Source organism: Halyomorpha halys, unplaced genomic scaffold (genome assembly GCF_000696795.3).
Source record: "Halyomorpha halys isolate HHAL.00 unplaced genomic scaffold, Hhal_1.1 Scaffold483.1, whole genome shotgun sequence".
Taxonomy (NCBI): Eukaryota; Metazoa; Arthropoda; class Insecta; order Hemiptera; family Pentatomidae; genus Halyomorpha; species Halyomorpha halys.
This window is the reverse complement of record NW_027110578.1, coordinates 625,360-643,063: the sequence shown is the minus strand read 5'-3', so window position 1 is coordinate 643,063 and position 17,704 is coordinate 625,360. Positions and strand designations below refer to the sequence as shown.

Sequence of the window (17,704 nt, the reverse complement as noted above, 5' to 3'; positions counted from 1 at the left end):
ATTCAAATATAACAATTAAAAAAAATGATTATAATTAAAAAAATCAAAATAAAATTTGAAACATGGTGACCATTAGGTTTTACCCTCTAAAGCCCTAACTAACAAGATATTAAGACACTAATTTAATGATAAATATGAATTTTGTCTATAAACTTAAGAAATTGTGGAATAACTTTCTACATTGCCTACATTTACTGTTAGCAGCAGTTATTTAACATTCTCTGACTTTTTATTAGTGATTTTTTTATTTTAATTTGCTACAAATACCTCAGCTTTTTATTAAAATTTTGATTAATTACTAAATTATTACTGATTATTAACTTGCGATTCATTTTTTGTTGTGTAAATTGAAACTATCATTTTTCAAGTTATTCCTCTAATAGGGTCCCACCTGGCACCGCTTTAGATAACTGTAACAATAAGATCGATTTAAATCGCAGTTACATGGTCTGAACCTGGGACTAACGCGACCCGCGTGCGCGACTAACCCAGCGGAAGCCAGTGTTCCGGTGTAACGATTCCATTAGCAGCTTCCGTTGGTTGCAACTCTTGTCGGGCAAGCAGTCCATGGTCTACCTTAGTGGAGGATGGGTTCTTCTTTTATTATTTTCTTTCCACGGTACTAAATATTCCTAGTTAACGAAAACAATGGCAGTATATTTACAGGCTCATTCAGTACATTCCATTATTTCCAGTCTCATTCCATAAGTCCTTTGTAATCGAATTGGCACAATGCTGAGAAATGAACTGTACCGAATGAATAAACAGCAGAATTTTAGACATTATGCTCTTCTTAAAAATAGTGATGCGTTGTTAGAAATTTCCCGATCTTCGATTTCTGAGGTTAATTATGAACCTCACCATGCAAGATTTCGTACCAAATGGAAATATTACCAACACTAAATAGCACATAGTTGGGTTATTGAACTGTCTATATTTTTATATTCGTAACATAAGGATATTGTTACTTATCCACTAAACTTTAAATGGCATATTTTATAGATAATATTTTAATCACGAAAACAACATTTCTATAAAGATAGTGAATACAAGAATGAATCCCTGTAGAGGAAGGTGTAACTTATGAAATAAGATAGGAACTATTGCAATAAGATACTGATATTATATTCCTACCTAAAGATTTTGTTTTGATGAAATTTTATGTTAACCGGCAGACGGTCAAGTTTATTCTATGTACATAATAATCTACATACGCCCAAAAAACTTTATAAATACCTTAATTTACTAATAATCTTCATATATCAAAATTATATGTTGCATTAATATGTTATGCTAGGCGCAAATTTGGAATCTATATAGTTAGAATATAATACCAAAGGTTGATTGGCCGTCGTCAGATGAGCCCGGGCCCGCGTTAAAATAATTAAAATGCTTAAGTAGTTTTAAGTCATACAGCTGTAAATAAATAATTTGAAAAATAACTGGTTAAAATATAAATATATTTAATAATGTTTATTTATTAACCTAAAAAGAAAAGAACGCTTTAGAGTCATTTCAATTAATTGTTTTATTAAAAGATTTTTTTGTTTTTTTCATTCTAGTTTATTATTTTTGATAATGAACCTTTGTAATCGATTATGATCAAAATAAATTTACATCCTCCCCCTTTAATTTCGGGGTTTTGTGTTTCAAGAACACTCTAATATCCATTGCTTAATAAACTCATCTAACGAATGAAATTTCATTGGATTTAGCAAGGCTATAAGTTACCACTAAATTTCTGTAGCGTTGATTACTTTGTGAATTATGTTTATAACTTCTTCAGCCTTTTCACACACTCCAATTATTTTCCGTTCTTTCCTGGAATGTTTTAAGCTGAATCCTGGATGTTTAATTTCCTGAAGTTCTTCCAGATTGAATTCATTAAAAATATTGTTCATTTGGCGCATTTACAATACATTAAAATACTGATGTTGCCGCTTTAGTAAAAAAATACGAGATGAATCTTCGGTCGCGCACGAAATGCAATTTTTTCATTTATTTACCCTTACATTAAGCTTCCAAATTACGACGGAATAAGGGTTCATTTTATTATTTTTCGCTTATTTATATTTTAATTAATCAAGTAGTCTCACAATACGTTTTTATTGTTATATGAAATTGTATACCATAAATTATATGAAAAGAAAATATATATTTTGTTTTTTTTTATGTATAACAAGTTTTTTTATATATTCGTGGAAAAATAGTTTTCTATAATAACTTTTTTTTATTTTCACTTACTGTTGAAATTACTGTTTTTGTTTTTGGCAATGCATTGAGTCCTGATTGTAATAAGTTAGGAATTATTATTCATTATCATACTGCCAGGACACAATTTTTAAGATATCTTTTTCAAATTTGAATGATAAATTTTATCAGTAACCTACTCAGAAAAGCATTTTATGGTTCCGATTCTATTTCTTTTTAATCCTATAAATTTAGGAAAAAAAAACATTGAATTTTTACAGTTCACAACCTTGAAATCCTTGGATTTTTTTCTTGTTTTATAATACGTCGCAAGGAACACTATAATTTCATCATCCATGCTTTGCTACTCATGATGATAAGATGTAACTAGTTTGTTGTTGATCTTAGGTGTCTATTGTTTACATTGTATTGCTCATAGCTGAATTAGTTAAAATAGATTATTTTTCCCATACAATCTGAGTAGTTTTGTTTTTAATGTCATTATTGTGCATATAAGTTTTAATTTACATGAAAATTTATCATGAGAAAATCTATTTCTAAATTAATTTTGTATTTTTTCCTACAAATCTTAAGTACATTTCTTTCTTTTAAGTTGGAAAAGTTACTGTAAGAGGTAAATTGACTCGGAGACTAATTAATTTACGAGAAAGTTGCAAAACTCATTAGTCACAATTCATCACTGTCAGGTAATTGTTTCTCTTGAATTTGAACTTCTGACGTTATCAATTATTCTCATTTGAATCTTTCTTTTGTATAACCTAGCTTTTGTTTTATTCATTATTATTTCCTATTTTAATAATTATTATTTGTTATTTTAATAGTTTATGATTAAAATAATTTATAAGTGAATGGTAGGTATCATTGCAAGAATGTTTTACTACTAGAATTAGAATTATAAAATTATAAATTATAAAATTTGCTATTCTCGTTATGATTGTAGTTAGTCAAATTTGACATTTTTTAAAAAATAATTCATAGACAAATTTTACATAAAATCTTATTGAAGGATAGATAAAAATATATCCCTTAACACGATTTTCGTAGACAAAGAAGTAAATAAATTAAATATGTATCTAAACTTAAAAAACTGAAAAATTAAAATTATTTAAAAATAATAATAATAATAATAATAATAATGGTTACAAAACATTACTAATTTTAATAAAACAACCTAAATTTTTTAATTAAATTAAAGTCTTAAAAAATTTGGGGGTCCTAAATTAACATTTTACTTAAAATTTATTATACATGATACTATAAAAAACTGATTTACTTTTTGTTACTAATTTGCTTAACACCAAACAGTGTTCATTGATAAAAAATGTCTTTCAAATTTCTCGTAGGATATGAATTCATTCAATTCTAAACTGAATCAGGTGCGCATAAAATATAGGTATAAACTATGTTCATGATTCTAGACTTTTTTGTTGCCCACCGACTACGAGTTATCTTCCCGTCCTTTACCTCCTATATTCGTGCAGTTACGATGTTATTCGTGTATATAGTCAAGTATGAAAAGTTAAAAAAAAAATAATTACAAGATAATTCGTGAGCGTTCTTGGAAAGAACTCAAAATTCCAGAGAATTTTTTTAACTAATGAAGTATCATGTATGAGAATTATTGAATTCCCTAAAAAAAAAAAATACATCCCACTAGTAAGCTACCGTGAATGTTCCATAGCTTTGATTGCTTTTCTAATCATGTTTAAATTTCTTCCGCCTTTTCAAACATTCAATTGATTTTATTTTCCGTCCTCTTCTGGAAGGTTTGCAGCCGAATCCTCATCATTTATTTCGTGGTGTTGGATCAGATTACACCCTTTAAAAATACTGCTGTTATGACACAACAATCATTCTATCTTTACAAAAAAGTATTTGTTGGTCCATTCTTCATTGTGTGTTTAATGAACTTAAGGTATAATTTTTTTTTTTTTTTTTTTTTAGGAAAATGAGGAGTTCATTTATATGTTTGATGTTATAAAATTTAAATAAACAAATCAACCTGAAAAGCATTGCATCTGTTAACGCCATAATATAATTACGTTTTAAATAATTGTAAATAGTATTGTTAGTATTTAGTTTTATAGTTTTAGTTATATAGTTTTATTACCAAGTTTTATTTAATTTGGTTACATTTATTTTTATTTGTATTGTTTTATTTAGATTTAGTTGTTTGAAAAGAAATATGTGTGATTGTGTTTGTTTGTAATAATGAGTAATAGAGACAGTTGCTAGGGGCGATCATTGTTGCGTCACCTACGGACCGACCATCTTAGTCTTATAGAGCAGTTCCGGCTAATTAGTGGCCGTGGTAGCGTCTAAGCAGCCCTGTCTGCCCTTGTAACTTAATTGTTTGGTCATTTTGAATGAGTTAGTGAGTCATTACAGTGCGGAACCAGATCTTTTCTGCGTTTCTGGCCTTTGAGTGCAATATGAGTTGTTGCTAATCAATCGGCTCGTATAATTAATAAAAACGACTAGACCCTGTCTGCCCTCAATGAGTGCCAGTGTAGCCAGCCATCTTAGCTTTTGGGACATCAACTGTTTGTAAGCCATTGCACCAACTTTGGACCAGTTTGAGAGTTGCAGCGGAGTATTTAGCAATGGAGCTTCTACCTGCACATCTCGACAAGCAGAATATCTTCCTCTGACCTTTTGACCTAGTGGATTAACCGCCAACCAGTATTTATTTTACATATTATTTGTTTATTTGTAAATTAGTTTATTTTATTTTAATTTTCATAATTTATCTAATTTTATTTTTATCTGAAAGGCCTTTTTATTTTTGCTTGTATGTTTTATTTATGTTAGTTTTTAGTTTGTTTTTTTTACCATGTTTAAATTGAACCAAATAAATGTTTAATCTGAGCCAGTTTGTTTTTTGTTCATTTTTAAAGCCTTCCAACAAAAAGATATGGTCGATTTGAGGTGGCTTTAACAGCATCTTTTAATTAAACTTTATTAAAATACCTTTATTATCTCTGGATTATTAAAATATTAAACGTTGTTAATTTGAAGCGGTTTTTGATAAATAAAATGAACTATGCCGTAGACGACTATTTCCTTCTGAAAACGGAAAGTTGGTTGTATAAGATGCCATTCATTTCCAGCCGCCATCCCAGCCATGGATTTCCTTTTATTATCTTTTCCAGATATTAAACTCCTCCACAATCTCTCCCGGACTTGCAAACTGCTGTAGGAAGCCTGACGTCCATTACCGACTATTATAGCCAACTCCCCCACGAGGTGTTGAGATGTGACTTGCGGGTCGTGTCCAGGGATATCTTACGTCACCTTACGGAACCTTATATGCCACGCTATGCACCACCTCTTCCGCCTTCGGGGTCCTGCTGATGTCTTCCTCTGTCGGGTTCCACAATACCTGCGTGACAGTTTGATCAGCTACAATGGGATCGTCGTCCCCAAAACTGCCGAGCTATGATGATTACGCAAAGGTTAATTCTATGTTACATGTATTTGATTCAGATATTTGAGAGAGAAACTGGACATATCGATCTATTTTGACATCAGTCTGAAGAGGTTCGTTATACACTATGTAATACGAATTATCATTAGTTCCTCATGTTGTAATTTACTACTACTTGATATCATTGAAATTATAATTGGTTTTGGTCATTTCTGTTCTACACAACGAGAAGTGTATCTTTGATCAAAGGCTTAAGTTATTTTTGAGCATTTGGAGATTAAGTCGTAGTATTATCCAAATCCCAGCTATCGGTTGCTATTAAGGTCTTTATGATTCAGATAGACTTACTACTATATTGTTTTATAAAAATAACAATTACAAAAATATCAATAATTAGATTTTACATAAAGTTTTGAACTTTGTTTTTCCTTTCCTGAAAAATTCATATTTTCGACTTAAGCCCTTATGGCCGCGCATCAAAGATATAAGACTAAATAATGTTTTCAGAATATTTTTTGTAATATTGCGTGTGTTTATATTAAGTGCATTTAAAAAATATATATATTTAATTGTAAATTAATAAGTTGAGTATTTTAAACATAAATAACAAGGGTGATTTTTAATAATTTAAAAACTCTGTTAGTTTCGTGATGAATAAAGTCTTCATATACCACTGGACTTTGGTCTTCGTTGTATATTGATTGGAAAAAATATTAGTTTAATTATTAAATTTAGTAAAAGATATATTAAAAGGAAATGCGCATATTTTGTCTTACTTCAAGTTGAAAAAAAATCGAACCCATCTCTTTCTTATAATTACTTCGAAAAGTCGATTTTGGGGTGGATTCATCAACAAGCCTCTGACCATTTCATCTATCCACGCCTGATCGATTTTCTCTATTTATTTTTTAATATTAAAATGGGCTCTCATTATTAAATTATCAATTTAAACACAATGAAATCTGGACCAGAACTAAGATAATATTCCTTCTGAGAGTACAAGTATAATTTTAATAAAGAATAAAAGATTCCTAAGGTAATTAGTAGATAAACAGCCGGGTATACCATTTTTATTGTGATATATCTTATACTAAATTTTATAATTTAGCCTATTATGTTATGTTATAACATTTAATTTCTATTTTACTTCTCATTAGGTAATGTTAAATATGTATACGATCCTAACATAAGAATCTCCAAAGTTTCAATTTCCTTTAATTATTTGGGTAGCAAAATAAGGTTCAAATATTTAGGTGCATCAATTTCACGTCGAGCCACTGTATATGCGTGTACATTTTCTCTTAATTAGATTACTATAGTTTCTAATTCCTAAATAGAGAAAAATCCGTAACCCTTCTTTCTCATTTGGGAGCTTTCAGTCGATATGATTTTTATGCTTATAATCGCTGTGTACACAAAAGGGTTATATTTGTTCTTCCTAGTTGTCACCAGAGTGCTAAAGTTTTTCCAGAAATGAGTTTTCTATCAGAATTATTTGTGTTTACCTTATTAGATTAGTGCAGTTACAATATTGACTTTTCACAGAATGATTTACAATATTGCTAATTGACGTATATTGGTCATGGGACGGGTTTAATTTTTGAACCTAAACTCAGGCTGTAAGAAATTTGATGTGAAAAATTTTAGTTCCCGAGAAACAAAAATCTAATTTAAGATTGTGAGAAATTTTCTATTAAATACTCGGTTTACCATCAACGAATTTATATGGAGGCATAAAATCAGTAAACAAAATTTTCGTGACATTAAAATTAATTTTTTATGTTTTAAGTTCCAACGTAATGAAAATCATATTCACCGATTATTTATTAACTAACGTAGAGTTTAATAAATTTCTTTTATATTGCTGAAAACCTATACTTGTAAATACTTAAAAGAATTTTAATCTTTTCTGATCATTTAATGTTTATAATGTTAGCTCTATATTTTATTCTCTTTTATACTTACGACAAAAGAAATTTCAGTGCTTTTCATACTCATTGCCTCAGAAAAATGGAAAATCTAACGTTATGAAAGTTATTTCTATTTAAATATTAAGTTTTAGCAAGCTATATTTATGCAAAATGATGTTTTATAAGTATGGTGTTTAATTAAGAGTGATTTCCCTCAATCAAAATTTATTTCTTATAGCATATAGTTATAAAATAAAATATGCAGTAAATGCAAAAACCTAAGACGTTATTCTAATGCCCGGGAGTCCTACGCATATTTTTTGATTTTTGATAATCGAACCATAAAAAACATAACCTAGATTCCAGATATAATGCAAAATTCAATTAGTTCTAACTAATCTGACTAACTGGATTAGTTACGAAGATTATATTATCTAACTTACTTAAAATAACTTAAGGAGCTTGTTACTCCACGTTTCATCAAGCATAACGATTGATATCCTAAACCAATTACTGATTCAAACTGTACTTTACTTCTGTTCGCCTATTTTATTATAATAGAACTTTTACTGTTATTACTATAATAAAATATTATTCATTTAAATAAGTATGTTACCTATTTTAGAGGTGTGCAATACCTTCTTTGGAAAAACAAAATTAACATTAATGAACTAAATAGATGAAAATTTGAGGTGTGGAAATAATAAGCATATTCCTAAAATATTATTTATATTTTCATAATTTATTCTAAATATTTCAATATCTCTTATTTATAATATATATTAATACATAATAATCATAACAACAATTGGTGGAGCGTGAGAAAATGAGAAACCCAAAATTATGCATAATTCAGGTGCTTGATTTCTGAAACGTTATTAGATTAGTAATTTTAAAACTAAATCAGAAATATATTTTTCAAATTCTGTTTAGCAAAATACCAAACTATTACAAAAAAAATTAGCTTTGGATTAAATTGGATTTGTCAATTAGCCGAGTCAATTAACCGAAAAAAGTATGATAATTATCTAAATTATCTTTTTAATTATTAAATATTACCTGATATCTAGCAATTATATGAAAAAATTAAGAAGAAAAAAACAAAACCCTAGAGTTTTTTTCATACATTTTTATGGTTAAAATAGTATTAACAAAAATAATAAGACTGCAGAATATTTCACTAAATTAATTTTTTTCTGTAAAATATTTTGAGGGATACAAACCTATACTAATTTATGGCATGTTACTTAATAAAACTTGACTTCATTTTTTAGTAGGTCTGATGATGGCTATATAGCCGAAACGTTGTTGTATTAAATACAACTTTTTACTTCATGAATTTATCCCGTATCCAAATTCAACTTTACCTTTGAATCTAAAATTGTATCGGATTTATAATATTTTATAAAGAACCACGGCTATATACCATATGAATAGCTTGAAAAATTAACAACAAAAATGGATCTATTTGCCTTCACTCCTCATATCTTAATCTCAGTGAAATAACCATGATTTAAGACAAATATTACAGAGTTTTTATAATTTTACAATTAAGAAATAAATGAAAGATTGTAAATATTAACGTTAATACTTAGCATATAAACAAAATGGTACGAAATATTAAAACGAATAAGTACATTATTTATCATACATAATGTCTGTCTACTTTTGTTAAAGTTTTTAATACTGTTAAACTATGTTATTTAACTGTGGTAATGTTAATCATACCGCATGACATGTGAGTTTGCGTTTCTCGCGCGTACATTACCCAGCGACACATATTTTTTTTCCGAAACCACACAATCAGCCACTACGAAAACACAAGCCGATACTTTCGCTTCGAAGTAAAAAGTGTTAGTTCAACCACTTCCTCGTCTTTGATTGCGATAGGGAAGAATGCCGAGTGGAAAAAAAAGCAACTCCGACCAAAACAGTAGCCAATTGAGATCTATTTAGAGTTCTGTGATCCAACCAGCAAATCAGATATCTTGATATCTACAGTATTCCTGGTGTGACATTAAATTATGGCATCTCGGTTTTTTCGTTTGTGTTATTATGCAAAACTGCCTTTGCGGCATTGAAGCCGATTGTGGAGAACCATGTTTTTGGTCTCGTTCTCTTTCCTGACACGTGTAAGAAGCAACAGCGTGGAATCGATTCCATGGACTTCTTCCCAAGTTTTTCTTTCGGCATGGATTAGTTTATTTTAACCTTGACGTTGTTAACACAGTTAAGGACTTTTTGCGACCATAATGGTTCCGCGGTGAGCTGTGTCTCTCTCAATGTCATCGCCAGTACATGCTATGAAGTGAAAGTGGAATACACAATGTGGGCTTGTCCGTGTTGGAGTACGTCCTTTTCCCTCGACTTAGTAAGTTATTATTCAGCATTTTTCAATTGTATAGATAAATATAATTATATGTTTAATTACACATACAACAACACTTTATTTTTAATATTTATCTTGATTGCCTTCAATCCACTATAACTAATACACTAATACTTAGTCACTTGTTGCTATAAATTATTCCCCTTTTTTCTAGAATGCAGTTACGACTCATTTCTTTGACTCGATTTTTGCAGTGGTGTTAATATATGAACTAAATTAATTCTTAAATAAAATAGCAGAAAACATACAAATGTTTTTTTTTTTTAAAAAGCAAGACAACAAATTTTTCTCATCATTTAGTTTTGGTATTATAAACAATATTTAATTAGAGGCTACAGAACTAATTTTATCAAGTTTCCGAAATTATTTACTATATTTTCAAATGATGACAAATTTATATAAAATGAAATGGCGTGTAAAGTCGCCGAAATAGAAAGTAAGGAACATTAATGAAAATTGAGTTTTCATATATACCACGGATGTATACCACGGAAGGTGGTTTACTTAATAAAAGTAAAGTATAAATGGCATCATTTAACGAAAAACGATGGAAATACCACGAAATTCAAATGTTGATGTTCTCTTTAAATAATCAGTTTTTGTTGTTAAATGAGTTAGTTTTCTAACAGTTATTATTATTAATTTCTTGACTATTGAGAATGCATTATTTTGAACATCGCCTTCTTCCCCTCCCGAATGATCATAGCCTTTTATTCTTCTGTGTAGTGGTTTTTGAGCTATTTTTTTATTTTTTATCTATTAGTAATACAGTACTTTCTTTCTTTTCCTTTTAATCCACAAACATTCAATTTTGACTTTGCCAATTTTCCCCGTGTTGGCTTTAGGTCGATAATTTATTGTTTAGTTTATAGATAGTTTAGTTGTCTATAGTTTAATGGAGAGAGATATGTAGGCATAAACGAAGATAAACGTCATAAACTACTTTATAGAAAATTAAATTACCTTTAATTTTATTGCTGGCAGACATCTGTACGAGGACATTTCTGTTTCCCCACATCAATTCTGCTATCCATAAAGATTCCTAATTTTTCTGAAATTTCTGGCTACCCTTCTTCAGACGTCCATTTCAGCAGCCAACAGTATTTTAGGCTCATTGACCCTCAAAAGATTTTTGCTTAAAAATTTTCGTTATGGAACGAATGTTAGGACCATCCATAGCATTGCTATACTATTTTATTAGATCAGTATTTATCTAAGATTCGCTATTTGTTTCCCTCTTTTATAATTTTGATAACACTGAGCACCAAAAAATCAATTGCTTATAAAGTGAAATCTCTCTTCAGCGGTTAACAAGAAAATATAAGAATTTAGATCCTTTGACAAGAGACATTCAAACATGCATATATAAGTCTTTCTTTTTAGTTAGTGAAATTTGTAGCTAAAACACCGTCTTCTTAGTGACCCTATTTATTCCTATCTAATTTTTCCTGTAACTGTATTAGATGTTCATTAATAATGAACAAGAGATGTTAGTGGCATCTGTTTATATTCAATAAAATGTATTGAAGCTATACCAATTTCTTTATCATGAAATAAAAATTATGTTTATCAGTAATTGAATTATGCTCCGAACTTTAGTTTTTTTTTTCACTGGTTGCAAAGAAGAGTTAAATATGATAGATTTTTGTAAAACTATAGATTTAAATAATGTAATAACTTCTTACAGGCCCTTGTTTGTATCTTTGTTAATTTATTAATGAATATTAATAGATTTATACATTAATAAATCCGTTTGTAATCTTACTCCAATTATAGTTTAAATAAAAAAAAATGATTTCATTGAACTACTTCGTAAATTATTTTAATTTGATTGGATAAGCGTTCAGTTGTGAGGATGACTAAGTGAGTATGGCACTATGCTACTAACTCCAAGCCTTGGTTGGAATCCGGCTGTGGCAGATAATTATTTATTCTGTTGCTGTTGGCATGAGTCAACCCTGTGGGGATTCCTTCTGGGTCTACTCAGCCACATAAAGTGGGCATCCTTAATGGAGGAAAACTCTGGACGTGACCATGAATAATTGACCTCCTTGCTCAACCGTTGTTCAATAAACAGTACTTCCTGTCTTATAATAAATAAATCGATTGTAGTGGTACAGATTTTCATTTTCAAGTGTTCAGTTGTAATTTGTTTTGAATTAATGTTCTATATAATATTAATTCATATAATTTATTAATATTTATTTTATATAGAAAGTATATTGTAACTTTATTTGTTGTAAGCTAAATTACAACTTATACGTAAAAACTGGAAATAATAATAATAATATTACGATGCTGAGGATTCTTATTATTGTCCCATTCTTGTGGAATGTTTGCGGTGTACCTATATTCTGGAAATACCTACTCTTCCTTATTATCCTTACATCATTGCAAGAATCAGTTACACAAGAGATATACAATTTTGTTTTATATGTTGCCAAGACGATCGTGGTAAGATGAGTAATGGACATCTGCGGCACAAGATGTAAGAAACAGCCTTAAATGTGTTATATTTCGATGCGGTTATAAAACCACGAGCGTTGGGTAACGAAAGCTGATTGCAATTTTTTACGGCAATTATTACCCGAGTGTGCCTCCAAAGTGGCGAATGTGAAACCATGTGTTTGTCAGGGCTTCGCCGGTCCGCCAACTTACTTGAATTGGTTACGCAAGAGAACGGGGACTTGAGAGGTTTCATGGCATCCCTGTGTTCTTTTAAAGCTAATCTGACTTATAAGTGCGAGGTGAATCGTGTTTATTCTATGAGGCGAAATGATAAAGAAGAAGATTTGCATTTACATACTTTGTTAAAGAAACATTATTACTTCGATTTCGACGCACTATTGGCACAGTCTACTTGTAATGAGATTAAAAATATTTTTATTTCTAGCATAGAAATTTTTGTACTGCATAAAACAATAAGTAGGAAAACATGTAAAAGGATAAATATTTTTCTAACGTTCACCCAGTATTTCGATTTGTAATGCGTGGGTAGACAAAATCATCATTTATCTTGGATTCAGTCTCACTTCACCATATTAATATACTAATTTTTTTTGTCGGTAAGTACTATAGACCGAGAAGATTTTTGGTCGCGCCATGTGGTCTTCTCACAGACATTTTTTGCTCACGGAAGCATAGTTGGCCTAGTGCAGAAAATCCAATCTCACGTTGCTACGAACCTTAGTTTTTAAAGTGTAATGGTGGACTACTCATAGCTCGGCGACCGATTTAAGGCTGTTGTGGCCGAAAGTGTTAAGGCAAAATTTATTTCGTGACCTCAGAATGTATATCGACCTTCCTATTCTTGCTAGAATAAGGTAGTAGCCTGTAGGATAATCACCATATGTCATAAATGGGAGTAGGATATGTTAGTAATAGAGAGATAAGAGGTAAGCAAAAAATGAAGCTTCATATCAGGTCTCGTAGTTCCCACAGCACTTAATCGAGTCAGGTACACTGACAAATCGTTCCAGATCCATGGATTATGACCGCTTAAAACTAGCTGATAAACGAGAACCCATATTTTATTTTCTAAAGCAGAAAGTCCTTGGACCAAATTTCCCGACGATTATTTGACCTGTAAATTCACAACTCAGTTTCTCTGTTTTCGATTAAGGTACAAGAGGTGTGATCATCACTTCTACACTTAGTCGGTGTGAGTTGCCGTCTGTCGGCTGGCGGGTCTGACAAACCTAGGGGAGGGAAAAGCGATGACTTTCTCATTATTACTATTTAAGAACAAAATCGTTTCACAATTCAATTTTCCCTCAAGGATCAATTGTCGCAATTAAGACATTCAATTATTGAAGCGTCTTTATTATTTGAGGAAACTCAAATTATGATGACATATTCTTATGGAAAATTGGATTCTAAAATAATTTCCCCCTCCAGGCTTTTTATTATTTTTTGCACCGTTGGCACGCAAAAATACTTTTTTAAAAAAAATCATTTGTGGTGGTCAAAATAAAATAGAAATATAATACAACGATTTAATTCTCCTTCATAAATTATTTCATATTTTATTCTTGTATTATTTTGATTGCTATCATAATTATTTACTATTAATTTAATGTTATACAAGGTGTCTTTTTGATAGCGAAGAAAGGACTAAATTAAATATTTTATTTTAAATATTAACCAATCATATTTAAGTAAGTTTTTGAGATCTTGTTCATTAATTTTACTTTTTATTTTATATAAAACTATAATTATTTTCTTTGAATATGAATTTGAGTATTATTAAAACCATCTCGGTTAAAGATACCCTTCCCCGGAAAACATTAGAATTTAAAACTTTCGTTTTTAGGAGACGTAGGATCAAAAGTGTGCCCGATATGAATTTGTTTTAAAATATGATTTAATATAAAAATTAGTGAACAAAAGTTATTATCGATACACTTTAGGTACAGTCAGTGATACAGGCCATGTAAGTAACTGCTATGACGTAGGTAAATTAAATTATAATTCCGAAAATTGTTGCGATAAGGAGGATTAAGATGATAACAGGGACACCTGTTCGGTATTAATTTCTTAACGCTTCGTTGTTGCTTCTTAAGATTCATCTTCTTCAGAACTGTACATTCCTTCTGGGATGGAGTTGTAAGCCGTACATGAGTTTTACGTCGTAGAATGGATAAGAAGATAATTAAAAGGTGAAAGGTTAAAAGTGATATTCACATTAACGAAGAGGTGAAGCCGTTGATGCAAATTAAAATTAGGAGCTATCTATAGGAGAGGCAGCCTGAGTAGGGGATTGCGGATAGGAGGTGAAGCAAGGAGGTTCAACATTATTAAAATAACCGTAGAGGTAGAGGTAGGCCTCGCAGGTGCCAAGGGTCAGAGTCGTGCCTCTTACTTTTTATGGGGCCCCCGTGAGCTATGGCTGTCTGGAGGTGGATCTGTATGAGAGCTGTGTGGCAACCCGTGGCACTTGAGGTCGTTGGTTCTGGTTATCTGCTAATGACCATATGAAAGCATGTAAATCTAGTTCGGATATCATAATTGTCATACCAGAAATCAAATCTAAATTTTTATTTTTTACTCTGCTGGTACTGGTAATAGTGGGTGAACTAGTATAGGTAAACAGTTGTTACCATCTAGTCTTAATGCCGAAACACACAGTACGTTCTGTATACCTTCCGTATACGATTCGTTCAGGTTTGTCATTACGGAGGATTGCACTGATAATTTGCACCCACGAATATGTTGATTAAGGTAAAAATTGATTCCATGGTTCACTGGCTACATTGCTTCTATATAACTAACAACATAAACAATTTCTAATCAACAATGGTTTCTTTCTCAATATGGCTACTGGCAGAGATCCTGTCAAGGGAAACCTATCGTTTAAGGAGTTTATGAAATATGATTCTTAAAAAAGTCAGTGTTCCAAGCTCATTTTATTTTATTATGTATTTTTTTTTTATTATATTGCTAAATGATTTGAGAAGAGCTTAGAAAATCGGTTCACTCAAAAATTGTTACAAACCTACAAATGGACATATTTAATTCATTTAATCTTACAATGTTTGAAGCTTAAATTGATTCAAAACATTTACGGGATCTTATTGAATAATTTGAGCCGTTTTGATGAAAATATTTACTCAGAAAATCTTCAAGGGTCATTTGGAATGAGAGTAAAATCAAATGATGGACGTTCAGATTGATCTTGCAGGGGTAATACTGATGGATAACCTAGAAAATTTTGAAATTCGATCATTAAAAATTTAAAGTGGATGGATATGGAGGTTGCGAATTCTTCGTTTCTATCGTGCGTTTCACATTCTTGCAGGTAAATGCCAAAATAATAGCTAAACAAGATTTCCTTTTATTACGAATCGACAGAGACATTGCACAAGATCCTTACTGATATCTCATTAACAAGTAAGCGTCAGTTGGGCCAGTAGTGTTGCGATCTACGTGATACGTGTTAACGTCAGTCTGGCTTCATGTGGGTGTCCCTTTATGTACCTAAAAATCTAAAAATAAGCGAGTTATATTACACTTCCTAACACAACACTATCCTTCAAACTTGGCATCACTCAGTTTTATATCAATAATATACTTTTTTAACCCTATTACTTTACGATATTAAGGAAATAAAAAGATTAACGATGACGAACATTAATTGTCAATCATTTTTTCAATATGAACATGTTCTAATAATTTTAATATGCTCCTTAATAGTTATCTTAATGGTGTAGCCATTACAGAGAAAACCAATTCACTAACTTTAATAACTTAAAAAAAAAATTAAATAATATATAGCCTATAAGCTGTTACAAACGTTCAAAACAATAATGGCAAATAGCACTTACAAGTTATAAAGATTATGGATGATTAATTTTATTGCCTTAGAGCTATATAACGAACATTAACTGTACTGCCTAACGGAACTAGTCTTCAATATATTTAGTTCCCAGCGCCAGCTGTCCGATATTGACATGAAGAACTGTTAAACTGTTAAAAGAAAACGAAACTTTAAAACTTCATTATCGCTTTTAGTTAGTACGAACATTATGTGTCCGAGATTGTTTTATTTCACAGTTTAATATAAATAATTTTATTGAAACAGTTGGTTCAATAATTTGTATTTCTTAAAACTCTACTTTTTCTTTTTTTTAATTGTGTCAATAAATCTCAACAAATCACATTTACTCTTCGTCGTAAACCTGCCGACTACCCTACAGTATACTTTAATAATGTGGCTCTTACTCCTGTAGAACAGATTCGTTATCTTGGACTACATCTTGACAAACGACTAACCTGGAATCCTCACACAAGACTGAAAAGACAGGAAACTGCACGCAGATTCCGACTATTACAGCACTTACTAGACAAACGGTCTAAACTTCCAACTCATTACAAAAGACTGATCTACATGACAATAATAAGGCCCATCTGGACATACGGAGTTGAGCTTTGGGGCTCCACTAAACCTTCGAATTCCTCTCGTATCCAATCTTTACAATCCAAAATCCTTCGTAAAATCCTCAATGCTCCTTATTTTGTTACTAATAAAACCATCCATAAAGACCTAAATGTTCCTTATGTAACCTATCTAGCCCGAACCCGATATTATTCCTTCCATAATAAACTCCCTAATCACCCAAACCCACTCGTTTCTAACCTTGCTTACTCTTCCATTCCTGGCAATCCGCCGAGGCGCCTGAAAAGAAGATGGCCTCGTGACCTTATATTCTAAACTGTTTTTAGAGTTCTACTACTGGGTAGTTTCTCTACATCCTGTATCATATCATTATGTCATTATGATCAAATTTACTGGTTGTATTTTTTTATACAGTTGTAAATATCAATAAATAAATAAAGTAAAAAAAAAAAATTGTGTCAATAATAGTATAAATAAGAATTGAATATATATTTTACATTGCAACAAAGAAAAGTATGCTTGAATTTTGAAGAAAATTGCTCAATATTGTTTGGTACATTGTTACTAATACGTAAAATCTCTTTGATTAAATATTTTTTACAAAATCATTGTTGTTTTTATGGTTTAATATTTACTTACTGTTTTTTATTTAATTTTTCAGGCCGAAAAACTTGGAATAGTTATCGTCCTCTTTTTAACCTTTGAAATTTCACCAAATGCCTGAGCCAGGGACCGAGAAATTTCGAATTTGGCACTCCCAATGATATGGTTAACAGTTTATAATGAATGTATAAAAGCCGGATTTTTGTAGGAAAAGTTGATGGGAAAAAATATTGTTACGGTTTTTCAAAAAACCTCTTTTGTCAACTACT

General features: G+C 30.6%; 1 protein-coding gene across 4 annotated transcripts in view; it reads left to right on the top strand.

Moving 5' to 3' along the window:
• The window catches only part of LOC106683434 (whirlin), a 305,158-nt gene that overhangs the window by 247,476 nt on the left and 39,978 nt on the right, over positions 1-17,704 (top strand). For 2 of the 4 annotated variants that reach the window (XM_014424908.3, XM_014424907.3), the window contains exon 1: positions 9,848-9,919. The exons of the other annotated variants lie outside the window; for them this stretch is intronic. In XM_014424908.3, the coding sequence (XP_014280394.1) occupies positions 9,875-9,919 (45 nt within the window). In that variant the 5' untranslated portion in view covers positions 9,848-9,874. Of the gene's footprint in view, positions 1-9,847; positions 9,920-17,704 lie in introns of those variants that run through there. 4 annotated transcript variants of the gene reach the window in all.